This window comes from Dromiciops gliroides, chromosome 1 (genome assembly GCF_019393635.1).
Source record: "Dromiciops gliroides isolate mDroGli1 chromosome 1, mDroGli1.pri, whole genome shotgun sequence".
Lineage (NCBI taxonomy): Eukaryota > Metazoa > Chordata > Mammalia > Microbiotheria > Microbiotheriidae > Dromiciops > Dromiciops gliroides.
The window spans coordinates 237,787,980-237,811,911 of record NC_057861.1 but is presented as its reverse complement, the minus strand read 5'-3'; the positions used below and the strand labels follow the sequence as shown (position 1 = coordinate 237,811,911).

Below are 23,932 nucleotides of genomic sequence, written 5' to 3'. Positions count from 1 at the left end.
TGTGGTCCCATAGCTTGTGAGTGTTTGAGTCTGATCCAGCACTCTAGCCATTTATGTTACCTGAAGTTTTCCAAGGTAAAGCTGAATTTCTGTTGGAAAAAGCCCAATACAATCCGTTAACTTCATGAATTGCAGAGGCTGTGTGGAGTATAAGGAGGAAGCAAAGATCACTCAGACATATAACAGGCATTTATGGGTGATCAGCATTGTGCTAGGTGCTTTGGGGAGAAGTGGGGGGAGAGACAGAAGATGCATCAGACTCAATCTCCATTCTCAAGGAGTTTACAGTCTAGTGGGTAATACAGAACAGTAGACAGATGCAAAGATCATTTATTATTTAACTTTCAAATGAAGTCAGAGCCTTAAATTAGAATATCAGTTTCCCAACACCTGACCTCAAACTCATGGGATCCTAGAATTATGGAGCTGGAAGTTCACCTAATCCAACTGGTTGGTAGTAGGAGCTAGACTAGAATCCAAATTTGTTAGCTTCTAGTTTGTTGCTGTTGAGGTGTGTCTGACTTCTTGGCTCCGTTTAGGGGTTTCTTGGCAAAGATACTGGAGTGGTTTTTCATTTCCTTCTCCAGCTCATTTCACAGATGAGGAAACTCAGGCAAAGAGGGTTAAGTGACTTGCTCAGGGTCACATAGCTACTAAGTGTCTGAGGCCATTTTTGAACTCGTCTTCCTGACTCCAGGCCCAGTGCTCTATCCACTGCACCACTTAGTTTCCCAGCTTCTAGTTTACTGTTTGGCTAGTAAATTAAAAGATTTAGAACCAGAAGGAACTTTAGACAGCATCTAGTCTAACCCCCTCATTGTAAAGAAGAGGAAATTGATCCCTAGGGAGTTTAAGTGGTTTGCCCAAGGTCACATAGGTACTAAGGAGCACAGTTGAGATTTCAAACCAGACTTAGAGCTGGGGACTTTAGAGATCATCAGCCCCCAATTCCTTCATTTTACAGGTGAGGAGACTGAGATCTAGAGAGGTGAAGGGATTTAAATTCAGGTCGACCGTGTTGAAATCTAGTGCTCTCTCCAGTGCACCTCTGACTACACGTCTGTGGTCTCCCCTCTGCACAATACTTCCTCCAAAGTGGGGGTCTTATTGTTGTCAGACCTCCTAATATGGAAAAAGGCTCCCATTACTATAGGTACTTGTCAATACTTTGGGGAAAAAATCCTATTAAAAAGTCCCACATAACAACGTAATGGGAAGACACTGGAGTTGGGAACAGAAGACCTGGGTCTCAGGACTAGCTCAACCAATTGTTAGCCATGTGACCCTGGGCAAGTCACTTTACTCTCTTTGCCTCAGTTTTCCCATCTGTAAAATGAGCTGGAGAAGGAAATGGCAAACCACTCCAGTATCTTTACCAACGACTGAACAACAACACCACCCTTTCCAGATTTAACTTGATGATGTCATGAGCCTAAAAGTTCATCCTATTTTTTTTGTTGTTTGTTTTGTTTGTTTTTTCTTGGCGGGGCAATTGGGGTTAAGTGACTTGCCCAGGGTCACACAGCTAGTAAGTGTTAAGTGTCTGAGGCCGGATTTGAACTCAGGTACTCCTGACTCCAGGCTGGTGCTCTATCCACTGTGCCACCTAGCTGCCCAGGGCAATACCTATTGACCTTAGGGCTTAAACTTTAGCACAGCATACATGACCTACTTCTAAATTTTTTTTTTTTTTTTAGTGAGGCAATTGGGGTTAAGTGACTTGCCCAGGGTCACACAGCTAGTAAGTGTTAAGTGTCTGAGGCCGGATTTGAACTCAGGTACTCCTGACTCCAGGGCCAGTGCTCTATCCACTGCGCCACCTAGCCGCCCCCATCCTATTTTTTTTTTTTAAATCAACAAGTCATGAATAGCTCCTAGATATAAATGATATTCAAGCAAAGGCTTGAATGTACTTTGTTGAGATTCTTTTATGTGCTTGAGCCTTAGCTCATTTTAAATTCCCTGGTTACAGATTTTTGGAAAGCTTGACTAAAATATCTCTTCCAGAGTATATTAGCTTGTTTATTTATTATTCAGTTTACTCTTAGCTATGATTATAAAATATAATTCTTTAGTGCCACACTTGTACATATGATTGTGTTTTCCTGGAGGTTTTATTATTTGACAGAATTACTAGAAAGACAAAGAAGGGAATGTCAAACTGATGTTTCATTATTTTGAGCAGAGACACAATTTGTGGCCCATTAGTGTTGCCTTGCTCTGTGGGGTGACATCTTTGCTTCAGTTTGGTCCTCTTTAATTTGCTACTGCCCACAACCTGACATACAAACTGATGTATTACATTTTAACAGGGAGAGAAGTCTGTCTTCTTCATTTTCCTCCTCATGAGAGTACAGAGGTTTTCTTGGTATAAAAAAGGGTTCCTTTCTCTAAGCCATGTTACTGATCTTCCCGATTGAAGGCTAAATCCTGAGAGAGGATGCATCCCATTCATGAAACTATCTCGGGTGAATTCCAGAGCCGTTCAGGGAGGGTCCTAGAGATTCCCCTCCTCCTGTCCTCCTCCCATCCTTTCAAATTTACTGCCACTACAAGGAGGGGAAAACTGTTGGGGGAGAGGAGGGGAGTTTGCAAAGGATGAGTTTGATGTTGATGCATAAAGAATTCAGAAGTAGTCACAACATGACTAATATGGAAACCTACTTTGCATTACTACACATGTATAATTTGTATCAAATTGCTTGCCTTCTCAATAAGGGGGGTAAGGAGAAAGGAAGGGAGAGAATTTGGAATTCAGAGTTTTAAAAATGAATGTTAAAATTGTTTTTGCATGTAATTGGGAAAAAACAAAATACTAAACATTTTAAAAGCATTCAGAAGTATTTCACAGAAATATTAAATTAACCTGAAATAGTGAGTACACTTTCTATAAATGTCTATTTTAAGGTCAGTAGTAGTAGCTTAAGCAGCTGTGTGGTGCACTGGATAGAGTGCAGGACCTGAAGCCAGGAAGACTCATCTTCCTGAGTTCAAATCTGGCCTCAGACACTTATTAGCTGTGTGGCCCTGAGCAAGTCACTTAACCTGTGCACCTCAGTTTCCTCACCTGTAAAATGAGTGGGGAAAAGAAAAGGACAAACTACACCAGTATCTTTGCAAAGAAAACCCCAAATGGGGTCACAGAGAATCAGAGACAAATGCATATACTCAGTAACTTAAGCACAGAGATGGGCTTTGTGTGTGTGTGTGTGTGTGTGTGTGGTATAATTGAAGTGGTTGTTGCCCTTTTTTTACTGCCCTGATCCCCTTGCTACCCATGTCCCCTCTCTTCCTGTCCCTTATCCCTAGATATTCTAGTGCTTTAAAATGTGAGGAGAGGTCAGAGAGAGAAAAAATTAAGAGGGGAAAAAAGTGGAGGGACAGTAAGAGAAGACCCCTGGGAGTTTCTTTCCACTGTATTACGAGTGTTTATAAACTGTGGGTTCTGGATTCAGAGGACTCCTGTCATCACCCTGGTATAGACCCTAACCACTTCTAGTTTGAACTATTGAAACAGCCTGTCAATTGGTCTCCCAGCCTTGTCTCTACCTACTCCAGTCTATCTTCCACTCATCTACCAAAGTGATCTTCTGCAAGGATGAGTCTGACCATATCCCCCTTAACCTGCTCCTTCCCCCCCCCCAAAAAAAAATCCTTCCTGTAACTCTACTAAGTAAACTCCAACGGCTCCTTAGGACCAAACATAAAATCCTGCTTGTTTTGTTTTGTTTTTAGAATAAGATAGTCGTTTATTTAAAGGAAGGGGAAGGAAAGGGAAAGGAAACCATGAAAGAAATCCTTGGATTTCTTATGGGGAGAAAGGCATGGCACAGAGACAGTGGCTCTAGGACACCCAATATCCTCGAGCAGGAGACAGGCAGGTGCTTTTATAGAGGACTGATGGGGGTGACCATTTGACTGTGGAAAGTTCCCTTAGTGAGGGAGGACCATCCCCCACTGGTGGTGGCTTGGGGAATTGGGTGAGGGGTGGCTTTGGATCTCTCAAGCCATCTCTCTCCTCAGGACACAAAGGCAGCAGCCACACCCAAATTTATCTCCCCAGGGTTGAGGGTTTTTAAAGTCTTTCATAACCTGACCCCTTGCTACCTTTCCTGTCTTCTTCCACCTCACTCTTCTCCATATACTCTATGATCTACTGACTCTGGCTTTCTTGCTAGTTTCTTTCTTTTCGTTTTGGTTTTGGTTTTTGGGTTTTGGGTTTTTTTTTTGCATAAGACATCCCAAGTCACAACCCTGAATTTTTATGGGCTATCCCCCATCCCTGGAATTCCCTCCCTATTCATTTCCCTTTCTGGCTTCCCTGGTTTTCTTCAAGTCTCAGCTACAATCCTACCTCTTGGAAGAAGCCTCTTCCAATCAAATACTAGTGTTTTCCCTCTGAGATTACCCCCAATTTACCATGTATTTGTGTTTGATTGTATGTAATTGTATATTGTTTTCCTCCTCAGATTATGAGCACCTAAGAGACTCTGCAGCTGGGGTTGGGGGGCAGCTAGGTGGTACAGTGGAGAGAGTGATGGGTTTGGAGTCTTTATGAATTCAAATTTGGCCTCAGATGCTTCCTAGCTGTGTGACCCTGGGCAAGTCACTTAACCCTGCTTACTGCAGTTTCCTTATCTGTAAAATGAGTGGGAGAAGGAAATGACAAATCACTTCAGTATCTTTGCCAAGAATACCCAAAATGGGGTCACAAAGAGTCGAACACAACTGAAAATGACTGAACAAAAGCAACTCAGAGGCTATTTTTGCCTTTCTTTGTATCCTCTGCCTTTAGCGTTGTTCCTGGCACACATTGGGGGTTTAAAAATGCTTTTTGACTTTATTTCTGTGACTCTAGGCAATCTATGCTGGGGAATTAAATTAAAAACTGCCGAAAGGATTGGAACAGGGTTATTTCTTACTTTTCTCTCCCAGTCTACCTTGTGAGCTCTCTCATGAGGGAATCCGGCTTATCTCAAACCTAATCTCACTGAATTTTCATGATGGAGCAGAAAAGGTATTGAATTAGGAATCAAAAGGCAGGGTTCCATTCCTGGCTGTCTGACTTGTTACCTCTGTCACCATGGCAAAGTGACTTCAGGTTTTTTGGACTCAGTTTTCTCATTTCTTCATTTATAATATTAATGACAATTATTATTATTATTCACATCTATACAGTATTTTAAGATTTAAAATTTATGTTGCTTTCTTTGAAGCCTCTCATGAGGTAGGTAGTGAAAGCATTATTATCTGCCTTGTACATAGGAGGAAACTGAGGCTCAGAGGGGTCACATAGCTGGAGGCAGAGCCAAAACTTACATGGAAGCCATCAAGTATCGAGGCCAGTGATCCTTTGTGTCATACTGTTCTTAATCTGTTAACATTAGATGATTGCTCTTAAATCATCTCTAAGCTTTCTCTCAGCTTTTCTATAAGTCTGTGATTCGTTCTTATGAACCAAAACAAAAGGCAAGTAAAGTCCTTTAAATTTTTTTTATAATAGACTTTAACATTCATTTAAAAAAAAAATTGAGTTCCAAATTCTCTTCCCACTAGCCCCTGCTCCACTCGTTGAGAAGGCAAGCAGTATGATATCAATCATACGTGTGAGGTTGTGCAAAATATTCCTACATTGAAAGCAAGTACTCTCAGTCCCATTTTATAGATGGGGAAAGTTAAAGGAGGTGTCAGAAGCATTGCCAAGGAATAGAATTCTAGGCTACCTGACTTCTAGGACTCTGCCTTCTCATGGAACTATTCTGCCTTTCTGTTATAAGCGACTGAGTGATTTAAGCCTCCATGGCAAAACTGCCCTAAATGTAAAGCTGATCCCCATAACCGTGTCCTAAGCACACTCAGTCACAAACAGGAGCCAAGCAGCTGGTTCTGAGAGCAGACTCTTGTATACAGATTCCCCCATTTAGGGATCTCCTGGAGAAAGATCTCAATATATTGCTAGGACCTCAAAATGAAAATTGTTCCCCTTGTCAAGTAGCCTATTCCTAGCAAAGTCGACGACGACGATGATGATGGCTAGCATTTATATGGGCAGCTAGGTGGCACAGTGGATAGACTGCTAGGACTGGAGTCAGAAAGACTTATCTGCCTGAGCTCAAATCTTTCCCTAGACACTTACTAGCTGTGTGACCCTGGGCAAGTCACTTAAGCCTGGTTTCCTCAGTTCTTCGTCTATAAAATGGAAAACCACTCCAGTATCTTTGCCAGGAAAACCCAAAATGGGGTCATGAAGAATTGGACAGGACTCAACCACCACTACCACCCACCACAAACAACAACCATAACAACAAACAACAAATAACAGATTGGTCCCTGGTTGTTGAGGCCTTATATGCCAGGCACTGTAATCTGCATTTTAATGTGCAAGCAAAAGGGAAATCGCTTTTACATTTTTTTCAGTGGGAAATGGCAGCGTCAGATTTACTGGGGGAAGGAAAGAGGGTAAGCATTTATTAAGTACCTATTGTGTACTGGACAATATGCTAATTACATTTTATAAATATTATCTCATTTGATCTTGATTTGATTATCTTTGTAGGCTTTAGGAATAATATTTTGGCAGTTGGGGGAATTGGATTGGAGAGAGGCAAGGCTGGTGGAAGGGAGATTAGTTGGGAAGTTGGTACAATAGGCAAGGGGTGAAAGGTGAGGGTCGAAGTAAGATAGCTCTGTTAGAAGGGAGGTATATTGTAGAGATAAAAATTAATAGGAATCATTGAATCATAGATTGTCAGAACTAGGAGTGAACCAGGAGACCATCTAGAAAAACAGTTCATGACCCGGGACTTGAGAACTTGGTTTAAAAAAAATTCAGATAAGTGTATTTTAAAATAATTGGTTTCCTGGGTAATTCTATGTACTGTATTTTATGCATTTAAAATTTATTAAAACAAGGGGTCTATAGGTTTCACCAGATTGTCAAAGGGGACCATGAGACAAAAATAGGCCAAGAACTTCCTTGTCTGAAAATGGGGAAAATGAGACCTAGAACATTTACCTCTTTATTTCCTCCAGATTACCTACCACACAATACTTTAAAAAAATTAGGTTTTTAAAAATTCTTAATGTTTTTATCATAAAAGTATTTTATTATTTTCTAGTTACATGTGGAGATAGTTTTCAACTTTTTTTTTTGAGGGGCAGTGACGGTTAAGTGACTTTCCTAGAGTCACACAGCTAGTAAGTATCAAGTGTCTGAGGCCGGATTTGAACTCAGTTTTCCCGAATCCAGGGCCAGTGCTCTATCCACTGCACCACTTAGCTGCTCTTCAACATTAACCGTTAGTTTTTATAAGATTTCTAGGTCCAAATTTTTCTTCTTCCCTCCCCACTCCCTAAGACAGCAAGCAATCTGATATGGGTTATATATTAGTTATGTTGTGAAAGAAGAATCAGAACAAAATGGGAAAACCTCAAAAAAAAAAAAAAAAGTACAAACGGTATGGTTCAATCTGCATCTAGATTCCACAGTTCTTTTTTCTAGATGTGGAGGGCATTTTCCATCATGAGTCTTTTGGAATTATCTTGGCTCATTGTATTGCTGAGAAGAGTTAAGTCTATCACAGTTGATCATCATACAATGTTGCTGATACTGTGTACAATGTTCTCCTGGTTCTGCTCATTTCACTCAGCATCAGTCCATTTAAGTCTTTCCAGGTTTTTCTGAAATCTGCCTGCTCTGTCGTTTCTTACAGCACAATAGTATTCCATTACATTCATATACCACAACTTGTTCAGTCATTCCCTAATTGATGGGCATCCCCTCAATTTCCAATTCTTTGCCACCACTAAAAGAGCAACTATAAATATTTTGTACATGTGGGTCCTTTTCCCTTTTTTATGATCTCTTTGGGATAAAGACCTAATAGTGGTGTTGCTGGGTCAAAGGGTATGCACAGTTCTATAGTTTTTTGTACACATAGTACTTTTTTTTTTCAGGGCAATTGGGTTAAGTGACTTCCCCAGGGTCACACAGTGTCAAGTGTCTGAGGCTGGATTTGAACTCAGGTCCTCCTGAATCAAAGGCCAGTGCTTTATCCACTGTGCCACCTAGCTGCCCCTAGTATTTTCTTTTTTTAAAAAACCTAAATCATTTATTACTTTTTCTTACCTTTTATCTGAAAACATTTTCTTACATTTCTCAGGGATAACTGTAAAACTTTTCATTAAAATTTTGCTTTAAATAAGTCTTATCTTGAACTTATGATCAGCTTCATCAATTCCATTTAGTTAGAAACAAAAGCAGGGCCTTTAAATTATAACCTTGTACATTTATACATTCTTTTTTTGTTTGTTTTGTTTTTTTAAAATTCTGAATAGAATTTTATTTTCCAAAATATATGTAAAAACAAAATTTTAACATCAATTTTTAAAAAACTTTGTGTTCCAACTTCTCTTCCCCCCTCCATTCCCACCCCCCCACCCACAAGAACTCAATCAATTCAAAATAAGTTATACATGAGTAGTCATGGAAAAATTCCCATATTAGCTAGTTGTGAGAGAAAACAGTAAAAAACCCCAAAACTTCAGATTAAGGAATTGTCAAAGAGGAAATGAAAAAAAATTTTAAATGTGTTTCCATCTGTTTTCAGATACTATCAGTTCTTTCTCTGCAGATGGGCTGCAATCTTCTTAAGTCCCTCAGGGTTACATTGGATCATTGCCTTGCTGAGAACAACCACATGCTTCTCAGCAGATCATCCCCCACTATTGCTGTTATTTTGTATACAGTACATTTCACTCTGCTTCAGCTCATGTAGGTCTCTCTGGGTTTTCCTGATAGTATCCTGTTCATCATAACCTTTATATAGTACCTTAAGCTTGACAGAGAATCTTCTTCACAAAAGCCCAGCAAAGTAGGTACCATACATTTTGCCATTATAATCAATCATCATAACTATTTCCCTCCATCCCACTCCCTTCCCATGACATTTACTCTATCTTCTTTTTACCTATTCCTCCTCAATAGTGTTTTACTTCCAACTATCCTCTCCCTCACTCTGCATTCCCTTTTTTCATCCTTCCTTCCTTATCCTCTTCCCCTCCTACTTTCCTGCAGGGTTAGATTACTCCTCCCAATTGGGTATGAAATCTATTCCCTCCATGAGCCCACTCCAATGAGATCAGGGTCCCTGAGCTAATTCTGTGTTCTAAATTTTTCTTCCTCCCACCCTCCTCAACCCTCCCTATGAGATCAAGCAATTCAGTATGTCATACTGATGCAGTAATGCAAAACATCTTCATCTTCCTTGAAAATGTTTTGCTTTTTACTGCTCTCTCCCCCAATCTGCCCTTTCCTCCTTCCCTTCTCCACCCCCCTTTTCTCCCACCCCCCAAGGGCAAAAATATATTACTATACCTACTTGAGTATGTATGTTAGTCCTTCTTTGAGCAAATTCTGATGATATTAAGGTTCAACTCCTTCCCCCTCTTCTACTCTCCTCCATAAGCTTTCTTCTTGTTTCCTTCATGTGAAATACCTCTCCCCAGACCATCTCTCCCCTTCTCCTTCCCCCAGTTTATTCCTCCTACACCTCAACCCTATTTTAATGATGTCATCATGGATTAGCTAGGTGGCACAGTGGACAAAGTACCAGCCCTGGACCCAGGAGGCCCCCCAAGCCCAAATCCAGCCCCAGATATAAGACGCCCCTCTCCATCTGCCCTACAAAGAACAAAACATAAATGCTTTACAGATATCATCCCTTCACATTCAGTTCAGCCCTGTCTTCTGTGAATTTCTTGTAAAGAATTTGTTTTGTTTTGTTTTTTGGTGAGGCAACCAGGGCCAAGCGACTTGCCCAGGGTCACACAGCCATCAATTGTCAAGTGTCCAAGGTCACACCTGAACCCAGGTTCTCCTGAGTCCAGGGCCGGCGCTCTATCCACTGCACCATCCAGCTGCCCCTGAATTTCTTACTGAGATAGTTCTTATGATTTCAAAGTATTATCTTCCCATGTAGGAATGTAAACAGTTTGATCTTTTAATGTCCCTCACAAAGTCTTTTTCCTGTTTACCTTTTTATGCTTCTCCAGGATCTTGTATTTGAAAGTCAAATTTTCTATTCAGTTCAGGTCTTTTCATCACAAATGCTTGAAAGACCTCTTTCTCATTGAAATCCCATTTTTGCCTCTGAAAAATTATACACAGTTTTGCTGGGTACATGATTTTTGGCTGAAGTCCCAGTTCCTTTGCCCTCTGGAATATCATATTCCATGCCCTTCAGTCCTTTAATGTAGAAGCTGCTAGATCTTGCTTTATCCTTATTGGGGCTCCACAGTATTTGAATTCCTTTTTTCTAGTTGCTTGCAGTATTTTCTCCTTGACCTGGGAGTTCTGGAATTTGGCTATAATATTCCTGGAGGTTTTCCTTTGGGGATCTCTTTCAGGAGGTGATCAGTGGATTCTTTCAATTTCTATTTTAGCTTCTGCTTCTAGAATATCAGGGCAATTTTCCCTCACAATCTCTTGGAGGATGGTGTCTAAGCTCTTGTTTTGGTCATGGTTTTCAGGTAGTCCAATGATTTTCAAATTCTCTCTCCTAGATTTATTTTCTAGGTCAGCTGTTTTTCCAAGGAGATATTTCACACTGCCCTCTATTTTTTCATTCAATTGGATTTGCTTTACTGTGTCTTGGTTTCTCATAAAGTCACTAGCTTCCATTTATTCAATCCTAATTCTTAGGCAGTTATTTTCATCAGACAGTTTTTTAATCTCCTTTTCCATTTGGCTTTTCAAACTGTTGACTTTTTTCTCATGACTCTCCTGCATCGCTTTCATTTCCCTTTCCATTCTTCAGAGTCCCTTTTGAGAGCTTCCATGGCCTGAGACCAGTTCATATTTTTCTTGGAAGCTTTGGATGTTGGAGCTTTGACCCTGTTATTATCTTCTTCTTCTGAGGTTGTGTTGTGGTCTACCTTACCCCCAAAGAAGTTTTCGATGGTCTTCTGCTTTCTCTGCCTGCTCATCCTGGCTTACTATTTCTTGTCTTTTAACTCCTTCTTTAAGTGTGTGGTGCTGCTTCCAGGACACACTATTCAAGCTACAGCATGGCCCAGGGGATGGTTGGGCTTCTTCTCAGCCTGCCTGGCCTCGCTTTCATTTGATTTTAAACTCTCCACTGGGGGGGGGGGTGCTGCTTCTCGGCTCCTCCTGTTCTCAGCTTCAGAGGGTCCCAGGTGTTTTGGGTTGGGGGGGGGGGGGGCTTTGATCTCACCTGGCCTGTTCTCAGGTCCAGAGATAACCTCAGGCATATTTACTAAGAAACCAACCAGCAAAGCTTTCTGTGGTGTGGTTCTCAGCTTCCAATGAGACTGCTCCCCTGCTCCCCTCCCAAACCTGGGTCTCCTGCCGCTCAGGATTTCTTCCTAGTTGCCCGCTGGGGTGGGACAGTCGAATCCTTCCCCCCAATCCACTGGTACCCCTGCACTTACCTCCCCACCCCCAGGCCAGCCGTTCAGTCTGACCATGTGCTCAGTTCCAGCAGACGCTGGTGTTGCAGCTGATTCAGAGGCACTGGGACAAATGCCTCTGGCGGGTGTCTGGTGTGTTGGCCTGATTGCGGGGATAGGCTTTATTCGTGGCCCAGCACAGCCCCCTGAAATCTATCTATAGCTGGAGAAAACTCTCAGCCCGCATTTTTGTGTGTTTTTCTGCCCCAAGGGTTCTTTTATTGTTATTTTTGGGGGTTATCTAATCAGGAGCCTTGTGAGCTTAATGTCTTTCCTCGCCATCTTGGCTCCGCCCCTCCCCCCCCCCCAGTATTTTCAATGAATATTTGTTGACTGGATTTTCTTTTCCGTTGAATGTTAGAATTTGAAGTGGCAGAAATACTGTTTATTGTTGTTAGAAACACTTTTACAAATCTTTTTGTTACTGGGAACGTTACTTGAGTTACTTACAAATGAACATCTAGTGTTTGACACAATTTGGCAGAATAAAAACAACCATTTTATTAAATGCCTATTACATGCCAGGAGACACTGTGCAAGGAACTGGGGATGTATGGACAAAAACAAAACCATCTTTGCCCTCAAGTACTTTATGTTCTCCTTTAAGCCTTATACAATACATTTGGCCTACATTTTACTATCCAAGTAGACAGAGCCATTTGACATCTGCCATGGAGACCCTGTCTTTGTACTTCACTATTCTTATTCCTGGAATATCCTTTCCCACTCAAGACCCCTTACTTCCCTTTTCCCACCCTTTGTATTCTTGCCAATCTCTTTTTTCTCCTTTTTTTCTTTTTTTTTTTGTGGGGCAATGAGGGTTAAGTGACTTGCCCAGGGTCACACAGCTAGTAAGTGTCAAGTGTCTGAGGCCAGATTTGAACTCAGGTCCTCCTGAATCCAGGGCCGGTGCTTTATCCACTACACCACCTAGCTCCAGTCTTTTAAAGTCCTGCTCAAATGTGGTTACTTCCTTGAAGCCTTCTTTGATCTACCAATTAGTCGTGACTTTTCCCCTCATCTAATGAGATTGTTGTATATTAGCTATTTATGTCAGAGGTTACATGGTGTAGTGGATAGAAAGCTAGCTTCCTCAAGTCCCCCGCTGTGATACATAGTGAATGGATGACCCTGGGCAAATTGCTTAACTTCCCTTGTCTCAGGTAACTCTCTAAAACTAGGTTCCAATTTATATTGTTAGAAGTACTTTCATGGTACCAGGGGGAAAAAATCCTAGATTTGGGAGTACTTGGGTTTGGATCTTAGCTTTGTCACATAATGCCAATGTGATCTTGAATAAATCATTTCACTTTTCTGAAGCTCAGGTTCTCATCTGGAAAGTGAATTCCATTTCAGTTCTAAATTTTTGTTCCTACATAATTTTTTTGTTTGTTTGTTTTTTTGGTTGGGCAATGAGGGTTAAGTGACTTGCCCAAGGTCACACAGCTAGTAAGTGTCAAGTGTCTGAAGCTGGATTTGAACTCAGGTGCTTCTGAATCCAGGGCCAGTGCTCTATCCACTGCGCCACCTAGCTGCCCCCTCCTACATGTTCTTAATAGGAGTTCCTATGTCAATGAACTTGAAGGTCTAAAGCCCATTCCCATAGTTACTTCTCTGCCACATTACCCTGTAAGCTCCCAAACCAAGTGGGAATCTATCTTATCTAAAATTTCTATTTCCCCCAATGCCTAACACAGTGGTTTGCACACAGTAGTTGCTAAGTAAACATTGCTTGAATAGAATTCAATAAATATAATGACTTGGGAAAACAAAATATAGAGAAAAATTGTTTTGGTGAAATCAGGGCAAATATGAGATATCCAAAAAATTGTAAGAGAACTAACTGCCTGAAAGAACACTGGTTTCATTAATAAAATATCTTTTTTTTTCTATTTTCTCCATCCAGTGGATTCTTGGGATTCTTTTTGATGTTAAGTTCAGCAAAGCTAAAAAACAGCATGGCTCCAGGACAGCACACAGCCTGGATTTTCTTTGCCAAGGTAAGAGAGAGGGGTAGGGTAGAAACATCTAGCTGATTACACAGTGCCTATCCATAGCAAGTTCATATTAATGCTTGTTGCCATTAGCCATCTCAGGAACCTCTGGGTCTTCATGTTGTCTCATCTATACTGGTCTGATCGATCTTCCAGGCTGTGTTTAAATATAAAGAGAGAACATAAACTCGATGTCCGTGAACCCAGCACTGCAATTCTGATTCAGATAGAAATCTAAAGTATTCAACGCATCTTTTATTATCATTATATAAAGAATTCTTATTCTATTCCAGGGAGATATGAAAAGGACAGGTATTATTTTTGCTTTCCATGGTAGGATTATAAAGGAGGCACCAAACTGATTTCCTTAGGTGGACTCAAAACATCTCTGGTAAAAGGGCAAGGACAAGGTTAGAGAACATTAAAAAATAGCCTAGGGGGCAGCTAGCTAGTGGATAAAGCACCAGCCCTGGATTCAAGAGGACCTGAGTTCAAATCCAGCCTCAGACACTTGACACTAGCTGTGTGACCCTGGGCAAGTCACTTAACCCACATTGCTCCACCCATTCCCCCCAATAGCCTAGATGGGGAGCTGAACCAAAGGTAGGAAGGGACTATAAAAAACTATTTATAAAATTCATAGTTAAAGAATCAAGATAGAGTTGAGTAGTTTAAGGAGAAAGAAAAGTATCCGGTAGCAGAAAGAGCACTGGGTAGGTATGGAGTCAGAAGTTCCGAGTTTGAAGTTCAGCCCTACTCACTACCTTTGTGATCTTAAGTACATCACTTAACCTCTGGGCTAATTCTTATAATAAAGGGGTTGGACCAGATAATCTGGAAGGTGTCTTCTAGCTCTAAATCATATGTCATTTGGTTGGCTTTTGGTCATGTCTGACTCTTCATGACCCCATTTAGGGTTTTCTTGGCAAAGACCCGCGAGCACTTTGCCATTTTCTTCTCCAGCTCATTTATTTTGAGGAAACTGAAGCAAACAGTGACTTGTGGGGAAAAAAGTGACTTGCCCAGAATCACGCAGCTAGTGAGTGTCTGAGGCCAGATTTGAATTCAGAAAGATGAATCTTCCTGACTCCAGACCTGGCACTCTATCCACTGTACCACCTAACTGCCCTTCTAAATCATATATGAAAAGGAAATACCATGTCACCCAAAGTGGAGAGAACATCTTTGGAATGTACTTCCTCAGCCTAAGATTGTTACAATTTTCCCCCCAAAGAATGTGTCATTCTTCTTTTGTTTGTGCCCTTTGAATGGAAACTCCGCAGGGATATTTTTGGTTCATGTTATTCACTTTTTAATGATGTTGCTCCAATGACAACATAGGCCAAAGTCATAGTAATTAAATCTTATGTTCAGGATTAGGAAGGGCAGTTGTTGTTTTTTTTTTAACATGAAGCTTTGCCTAGCAAGACAGATACTCTAAGAGTCTCTGTTCTCCCTCGTTAAATTTTGGAATGGAGTTACTGAAGGAAATCCAAGAGTTTCTTCTTCCATAACTAATTACACATAGTGTAGATTTTTAATTTGCTGGATGGTTTGAGTTGTGATTCTTCCTGGAATGAGGGGGATGGTCTAGGCAAACAATTAAGCCACTCCCCAGTTTTAGCATTATATGAATTTGGCTTTTGTACTTCATTTAAGTAAAGAAGAATTAAGAAGCCTCTTGATGAGGGTGAAAAAAGGAGAATATAAAAGCTGGCTTGAAGGTTAACAGCAAAAAATCCCTAAGATTATGGCAACTAGTCCCATTAATTCCTGGCAAATAGAGGGAGAAGAAATGAAAGCAGTGTCATGTTTTATATTCTTGGGCTCAAAGATCCCTGCAGACGGCAGCTGAAATTAAAAGATGCTTGCTCCTTGGGAGGAAAGCTATGGCAAATCCAGACAGCATAGTAAAAAGCAGAGACATCACCTTGCTGACAAAGGTCTGTATAGTCAAATCTATGTTTTTTTCAGTAGTGATGTATGACTGTGAGAGTTGGATTGTAAGAAAAATTGAGTGCCACAGAGTTGACACTTTTGAATTGTGGTGCTAGAGAATATTTTGGGGAGTTCTTGGACAGTAAGGAGATCAAATCAGTCAATACTTAGAGAAATTAATTCAGGCTCTTCACTAGATTGTCAAATACTGAAGTGGAAGCTTAAATACTTTGGCCACATAACGAGAAGATAGGACTCATTGGAAAAGACCCGGATGTTGGGAAAGATTGAAGACAAAAGGAAAAGGGGATGGCAGAAGATGAGATGGATAGTGTCATAGAATCAATGAACATGACCTTGGACAAACTTTGAGAGACAGTGGAAGATAGAAGGGCATGGCGTGTTATGGTCACGAAGAATCAGACATAACTGAACAACTTAACAACAACAATGCTACATAGAAACTCTACTTGGTAGAATCTGTCTGACCCTTTCTGGCAGAATATGCATTTTTCTTATAGGGCGATATGCTATTATTATTAACTTGGTAAATATTGACAAACACAAACTTTTCCATATACAAAGAAGAATAGAAAAAGAGGACTGCAATATAAAACACTACATCTCATTATTATATACTGCTTGGAATTCTTTTCCAAGTTATATAATAAATTTCACGTTAGTTTCAAAGATGTCCTAAATATCTGTGTGTGTCTCCTTCTTAATTTTCTGTTCTCTTCTGCTTACTTAAAATACTATAATGACTCTCTTTTTCTTTTTGGGGGGCATCAGTATTATTATCATTTCCCCTCTCCATCTCCAACCCTTCATCCTCAGCAAAAGAAAATAAACTTTTTAAAAAAGCATAGTTAAGATTTGGTGGAGCAGATCCACATAAATACCACCTACAGGTCACTCACTACCAGGAGCACTTGTGTAACTCAATTGCAACATGCTCCCATCGCTGGAAAGCTTTTCACCCACATCCAAAATGCATGTTCAAAGATCCAAGCATTTTTAAATATTTGTAAATGAATGTATATAGACTATACTTTGGATCTTGGGGATCTTATTTTAGTATGCTTCCTGCACAGAAGAAGAAGGTGAAGTTTGCTCCCTGCGGGCTTGCATTCATTTCAATTCCATGTATATTTATTCATAAGAATTGGTCACAGTTCTATAGTGCTTTGCCATTTACAAAGCACCTTCTTCACAGCAAAACTAGGAAGTATGTAGAACAAGAATTTTACAGAGGAGAAAACTGGAGGTGAGTGATTTGTCCAAGGTTACATGGGTGACCAGTCCTTTGGTGGTAAAGGGAGGATTCAGACCAGAGTTTTCTGGCTGCAAGTGTAGCCCTCTTCCTCCTACCCTGTGCTGCTTCTAGCCTCTCTTGCTGTTTTTAGCTAAAGGATCCTGGGTTGGGCATCCTGAAAGATAGAAAGGACTTGCACCGCTGGAGAATGTGTGCATCTTATCTTAATGAGGTTGATCCTTTTCCAAGAGGCTGTGTCAAACCCTGATAGACCCCACCAGGACTCGGAACTGTCCCTCTCTGGTTACCTAAAGAGGGGTGATATTCCCTCTGGTCTATAATTGATGGGGCAGTCTGGGGGGGCCTGTCAATATTTGAATGCCCTCTGTGAAAATGTTGGTACTTCAAAGAATAAAATATCTAACTCTCAGACTAAAACATGAAAAAAAAAGCATAAACAAAAAAATCTACATTTTTTTATTCATTCAGTTGTGTCTGAGTTTTGGTGACCCCATGGACCATAACACACCAGGTCCTTCAGTCCTCCACTATTTCCTTAAGTTTGTAAAAGCTCATGTTCATTTCTTCCATGACACTATCTATCCATCTTATCCTCTGCCATCCCCCTTTTCTTTTGCTTCCAATCTTTCCCAACATCAGGGCCTTTTCCAATGAGTTTTGTGATCTATACATTGACCATGACCTAACGCAGATATTAATTTATACCTTGAGTCTTTGTTAGTCAGTGTGGAGCATGCTTCATCATTGATTCTCTGGATGCATTGCTGGTCGTATTGAGTGGAGTTCTTACATTTTTCAAGTTTGTTTTTCTTTATAATATTGAAGTTATTGTATAAATTATTTTCCTGGTTCTGTTCACTTCACTGCATCAGTTCTTATAAGCCTGCGAATCCATTCCCTTTATCATTTCTTATGGCACAATAATATTCAACTACTTTCTTATATCATAATTTTTTTACCCATTCCTCATATGATGGGCACCAACTTTACTTGTTGTATGGCTGGGTGACATTATCGACCACTCTTTCCTCCTAGATATTCTCTCTACTCTTTCTCGGATCTGCTCCTGCCTGTATGATTATTCTTAATTTCCTTTGAGGTGTCTTCATCCATTTTATGTCTCCTAACTATGTATACACTTCAAGGCCCTGTCCTTGGCCTCCCTCTATTCTCTCTGTAAACTTACTTGATTATGTAATCAACCCCTATGTCATGTCTATGTGGATGACTACCAGATGGAAACATCCAGCTCTGGTCTGTCATCTGAGCTCCAGTACCAGATCATGAACTATATTTTAGACATTTGTCCTTTAAGCATTTTAACTCAATATAAATATAAATATATAGGAGCTCATTACTTTCCACATACCCATAAAAACTTGCTCTCTTCTAAACTTTTTGATTAAATAAAGGACACCTTGGTCCTTCAAAGCCCTCAGATTTATAACCTAGGTGTCATCCTCAATTCTCTACTGTTATTCACCCACTTTTCTTTAATTTCTCCCTATTTACTGGCTGTTTCCCTACTGCCCACAAACCTTCCTGTGTCTCCCCCATCCTCAAAAAGCCTCATTTGATCCTTCATCCCAACTGTCATTCTCTATGTTTTCTGTCCTTTGTGAATAAGTCCCTTGGCTATAGATGGCCATCCTTAGTGGATCTATAATACAATGCCTCTCACTCTCTTCTTAGCTCCCCTGTGATATGGCTTCCCACCTCATCATTCAACCCAAATGGCTCCCTGCAAAGTTACTGGTGATCTCTTATTGACAAATGCAGTGGCCTTTTCTCAATCCTCTTTCTCCTTGCTCTCCATGCAGCTTTTGCCACGAATGCTCTCATCTCTCTAGGACATCCCTCTGCCTTGGTTCTAGCTGTCTCATCACTCATTTGCTGTCTCTTTTGCTGTAAGTTAATCCAGGTCATACCCATTTACTGTGGGTGTCCCGCAGGGCTCTGGACTAGGTCTTTTTCCTTTTCTATGCTACTTCACCCATCAACTTAATTATCATCTTGATATTGATGATTCTCAAGTCTATTTATCTGTCACTAACTTCTCCACTGACCTCTAGTCTTGCATCTATAACTGTCTTTCAGATATCTCAGTCTGGATGTCCTATACATATCCAAAATTGAACTCACTATGTTTTTCTTCCAAATTTTCACCCCTTCCAAACTTCCCTATTACTCTTTTTTTTTTTTTTTTTTTTTTTTTTTGCGCGGGGCAATGAGGGTTAAATGACTTGCCCAGGGTCACACAGCTAGTAAGTGTCAAGTGTCTGAGGCCGGATTTGAACTCGGGTCTTCCTGAATCCAGGGCTGGTGCTTTATCCACTGTGCCACCTAGCTGCCCCTCCCTATTACTCTTGAGGGTACTACCATCCTCTCAGTACCCCCAGCTCAAAGCCTAGGTGTCATCCTGACTCCTCAATATCTATCACCCTTTCTCCCTCAGATCTAATCCATTGCCGATACCTGTTGATTTCACTTTTGCAATAGCTCTTGAATATAACTCCTTCTTTCTTCTGATACTACCACCAGGCCCTAATCCCTTCATACTTGGACTACTGAAATAGCCAGCTAGTTCTGTCTGACACAATTCCCTCCCTAATCCAGTCCACCCTCCCTGAAGGTCCTAAAGTCATTTTCCTAAAGGCACTGATGTGACTATGTCACCTCCTACTAAATAAAATCAAGTGGCTCCCCATTGCTTTGAGAATCAAATGCAGAATCCTCGAGTTCAAGACCTTTCATAACCAAGCCCCTCCCTCCCATTTCCAGTCTTCTTACACCTTACCCCTGTCCCCCCACATTCTTTGGCCCAGTGACCCTGCCCTCCTGGCTGTTCGATGAATAAGATACTCCATCTCTCAGGTCTGGGTATTTTCTCTGGCTGTCTTCCTTGCCTGGAATTCTCTGCCTCTTCATCTCTGCCTCCTGCCTTCCTTCAGGTTCCAGAGAAAGTCTCATCTATAGACAATCTTTCCTCATCCCTCTTAATTCTAATGCCTTCCTTCTGTTTTTGTTGTTCAGTCGTGTCCAACTCTTTGTGACCCCATTTTGGGTTGTTTTTTTTTTTTTGGCAAAGATCCTGGAGTGGTTTGCCATTTCCTTCTCCAGCTCATTTTACAGATGAGGAAATTGAGGCAAAGGGGATTAAGTGACTTGCCCAGAGTCACATGACTAGTAAATTTCTGAGGCCAGATTTGAACTCAGGAAAATGAGTCTTCTTCACTTTAGCCCCTCTATTCACTGCACCATCTAACTACCTTATTCTTTCTATTAGTTATTTCTTATTTATCCTCTATATAGTTTATTAGCACATATTTGTAGGTTATCTCTCCCATTAGATTATAAGCTCCTCGAGGTCAGGGACTGTCTTTTGCACCTTTTTGTATCCCCAGCATTTAGCACAGTGCTTGGCATATAGTAGGTGTTTAATAAATGTTTACTGATTGATTGATTAATTATCAGAATAGTACATGGATAAGGATAGAGGCTGGGCCTGGGATGTCATTAATACCTGGAACGCCTCAGTGAGGAAACTCTCTTTCTCAACCAATACAAGTTCAGCACCTTCTTGACAACTTAAAGTCTTAGAGAGTTTCCTATATTATTTGTAATTAAGTAAATACACATGCAGAGGGGAACATGTGAAAACAATTTTTACTGATGGAGTGTGTGATCAAAACAACTTTCCACTCTTCTAGAGAATAGGCTTTCCTCCCATCTGAAGCTTGCAAACAACTGTCACTCTTGCAGCTGCTTCAACACACAAGGGCTAATAATAGCTAGCATTTATTTAGCCCCTTAAGGGTTTCAAAGTGCTTAAACCTCTGTTATCTCATTTGATCATACCCTTGGAGATAGATGTTACTATTATCCTTGCTTTACAAATGAGGAAACTGAGGCTCATAGAGGTGACTTACTAGTAAATGTCAGAGGAAAGATTTGAATTGACTCTAAGCCCAACACTATTCACTGTGCTACTTAGCTGTCTATTTCTCTAGGCCTCAGTTTCCTTATCTACAAAATAAAGAGATTGGGTTAGAGGATCTCTATAGTCTCCTTTTAGACTGAGATTATGTCATTCTGTGACCTGTCAGTCCCAGGCTCCTCTGGGTAAGAAAAGGGGCTGATACACCACTGTGTATAATTATGCTCTTTTCTTGAGAAATACTCCAAAAGAATCAATTCATATTTTCTTGATATTCAACCCTGCAAATTGATTTCAGGTACAAGCAAATGTCAGCACAGGAAACCCAATTGTAGTTCCCTACAGTCTTAGGATAACATTATAAAGGGTTTGGTTTCCCTCATATTTGTAAGGTTAATCCTCAAGACAGAAAGAAGAGAGTGAGGTTTAAGATCAAAATAACAAAATGTATAGAAGCGATGTCACAAATGAGGGAAATGTGGTCCAAGTTCTAGATGTTGTTATGCTCTGGTGGGGCTCTCCAGCTGATTTAAATTCTCACATGAGCATTTTTCCTAGATTGAGTAGTGCCTCGTGTCAGCCTCATAAACGTCAGACTGATTGGAGTTCTCAGTGGCAGTCGAAAGAAGCAGCAGCTGAGGCCAGAGTGTATTTGTGTTGAGAGGGAGCCAGTGGAGGAGACTGAACAGTCTTCAGTCAGCAACCTGGGCCTTTGGGGAAGTTCAGAGATTCCAGAATCTGTTTTCCATTTGGTTGCTTTGTATCTATGTAACTAATGAACAAATGCTGTGCAGGCTGCCATCGTCTTGGGCCTGGTGAGGCAGCAACAGGCCCGTACACCAGCATCTGAAGTTTGCGAGCTGTTTGGGGCCTTTGGAGACTCAAACTGCCTTTGGCAGTTTGCAGAATGTGTTTCTTGCCTTGTTTGTTTGTTTAGGATTTTTTTGTTTTGTTTTTTGGAGAGGGGAAAGGAGTTGTTCGAGTGATGTTTTATTCAGCTCCCAATTTGCCTGAAGTAGCTCTTCACTGAAGGAAATTTTAAGGTTTACTGAATCCTTGATATTGTTGACAATTGTGATGTTTGAAGTATTTTTATTTCTATGGACAAATTCCTTCCCTGAGAATCCTTCTTTGTTCAGATAGGATCTGTCCACAAGTATTTGCCAAGTTCTCCAAATGCCCAGGTGCTGAGGGTATTTCAGAAGAAGTTTCTTAGTAATAATAATTAGCCAGTATTTATATGGCACGATATTCTTTAGTTTTATGAGATGTGGTACCTGCATTCTTGGAAGGAAGGAAAAAAAGTATTTATTAAGTATTTATTATTAACTGAGTCCTAGAGAGACAGACAGCTGTGTGGCACAGCGAATAGAGTGTTGGGCTTAGAGTCTGTTCAGATCTTTCCTCTGACATTTACTAGCTCTGTGACCCTGGGTAAGTCACCTCTATGAATAACTATATGCCAGACATTGTGCGAGCACATTATAAATATCGTCTCATTTGATGCCCATAATAACCCTGGGAAATAGGTGCTATTATTATCACTATTTTACAGATGAGAAAACTGAGGCAGACAGCGGATAAGCACTTGACCAGTGTTGTCTGAGGCCAGATTTGAACACTGGTTTTCCTAACTCCAGGCCTAGGATTCTATCCATTAAGCCACCTAATTGTCTCTGAAGCTCTCGGTTCTTATTGTTAATAATAGAATACCAACCTAACACACATACAGAGTAGTTAGTGGTGTTGACACTGAGGTTCCATAAAAGGTTCAGGGTTAGAGTAGTTGTTTTGTTTTGTTTTGGGGGGCAATTGGGGTTAAGTGACTTGCCCAGGGTCACACAGCTAGTAAGTGTTTAGTGTCTGAGGTCGAATTTGAACTGAGGTCCTCCTGAATCCAGGGCTGGGTGCTCTATCCACTGTGCCACCTAGCTGCCCCTAGAGTAGTCCTAAAAGGTGAAATTTGAATAGGGCCTCAAAGAATGGCTAAGGTTTAGCCAGGTAGCCTGAAGGCGTGACGTTTATTATGTATTTTTCTTCTTCACACATTCTACATTCCAACCAAATTAGTCCCTACCTTCTCCATGCATTTGCTCAAACTCTTTCCTAGGAATTATTTTGTATCTACTTTGTATCATTTTTGTATTTGCTTTTCTGTGTAGATGCTGTTTTACAAAAGAATATAATATCCTTGAGGACAGGGACAGGTTTTTTGGTTGTTGTTTTTTAAAAAATATTTTTGTATTCTGAATTTAAACACCACCTCCCCCCAAAAAAACACATTTCAGTATATTCAGAATACAAAGAGGGTTCTATATGAAACCATGGATTTTCATTTCATATTGCTTGCTTATTTTTTTTAAGTATGTAATAAATTTCATGTTATTTTGAAAATGGTCATTTTTATCTGTACTTCCTTCTGAATTTCTCTCTGTTCTCTTTGGTGTTCCCCTTGCCCCCACACTTTTTGGCATCCCTTCTCTCCCCACCCTCCACCCTCTTCTATTAACTTTGAGGGAGAAAAAGGAGGGAAAACACTTGTAATAAATACACATGATCAAAGCAAAATGAATCCACAGGTCTCTATACCTTATATCCATCACCTCTCCTTCAGGAGGTGGGTAAGATGAGCTTCATTTTGGGTCCTCTGAGGTCCTCCTGAATCCAGGGCCGGTACTTTATCCACTGTGCCACCCAGCTGCCCCTCTTTTTCTTTTTCTTTTTTTTTCCCAGGGCAATGAGGATTAAGTGACTTGCCCAGGGTCAAACAGCTAGTAAGTGTCAAGTGTCTGAGGCCAAATTTGAGCTCAGGTCCTCCTGAATCCAGGGCCAGTACTTTATCCACTGTGCCACCTAGCTGCCCCAATTCTTAAGTCTTTCTTTTTTTGTTGGGTTTTTTTTTTTTGGTTTTGTTTTTTGTTTTTTGTGTGAGGCAATTGGGGTTAAGTGACTTGTCCAGGGTCACACAGATAGTAAGTGTCAAGTGTCTGGGGCTGGATTTGAACTCAGGATCTCCTGAATCCAGGGCCGGTGCTCTATCCACTGCACCATCTAGCTGCCCCAATTCTTAAGTCTTTCAAAGCTATTTTGTTTTACAGGGCTGCTGTCTGTATAAACTGTTATCTTGGTTCTGCACACTGGATTCCACATTGATTAATACTATCCAGGATTCTCTGGAATTAATTTCTTTTATCATTTCCATTTGCCATAATTGGTTCAGCTATTCCCCAGTTGTCTGAGGGAAAGCCTCAATTAGATTCTAGTTGTGATTTTTTTTCCTTTTTCATTCTCCTTTCAATGTTAGGAAATTTATTTTGC

The 23,932-nt window shown here is 40.6% G+C and overlaps 1 protein-coding gene across 2 annotated transcripts in view; it reads left to right on the top strand.

Moving 5' to 3' along the window:
- TMEM241 (transmembrane protein 241) overlaps window positions 1-23,932 on the top strand; it is a 200,682-nt gene that overhangs the window by 94,131 nt on the left and 82,619 nt on the right. For both annotated transcript variants that reach the window (XM_043976936.1, XM_043976935.1), the window contains one exon: window positions 13,376-13,469. In XM_043976936.1, coding sequence (XP_043832871.1) covers window positions 13,376-13,469 — 94 coding nt within the window. The remainder of the gene's footprint in view (window positions 1-13,375; window positions 13,470-23,932) is intronic.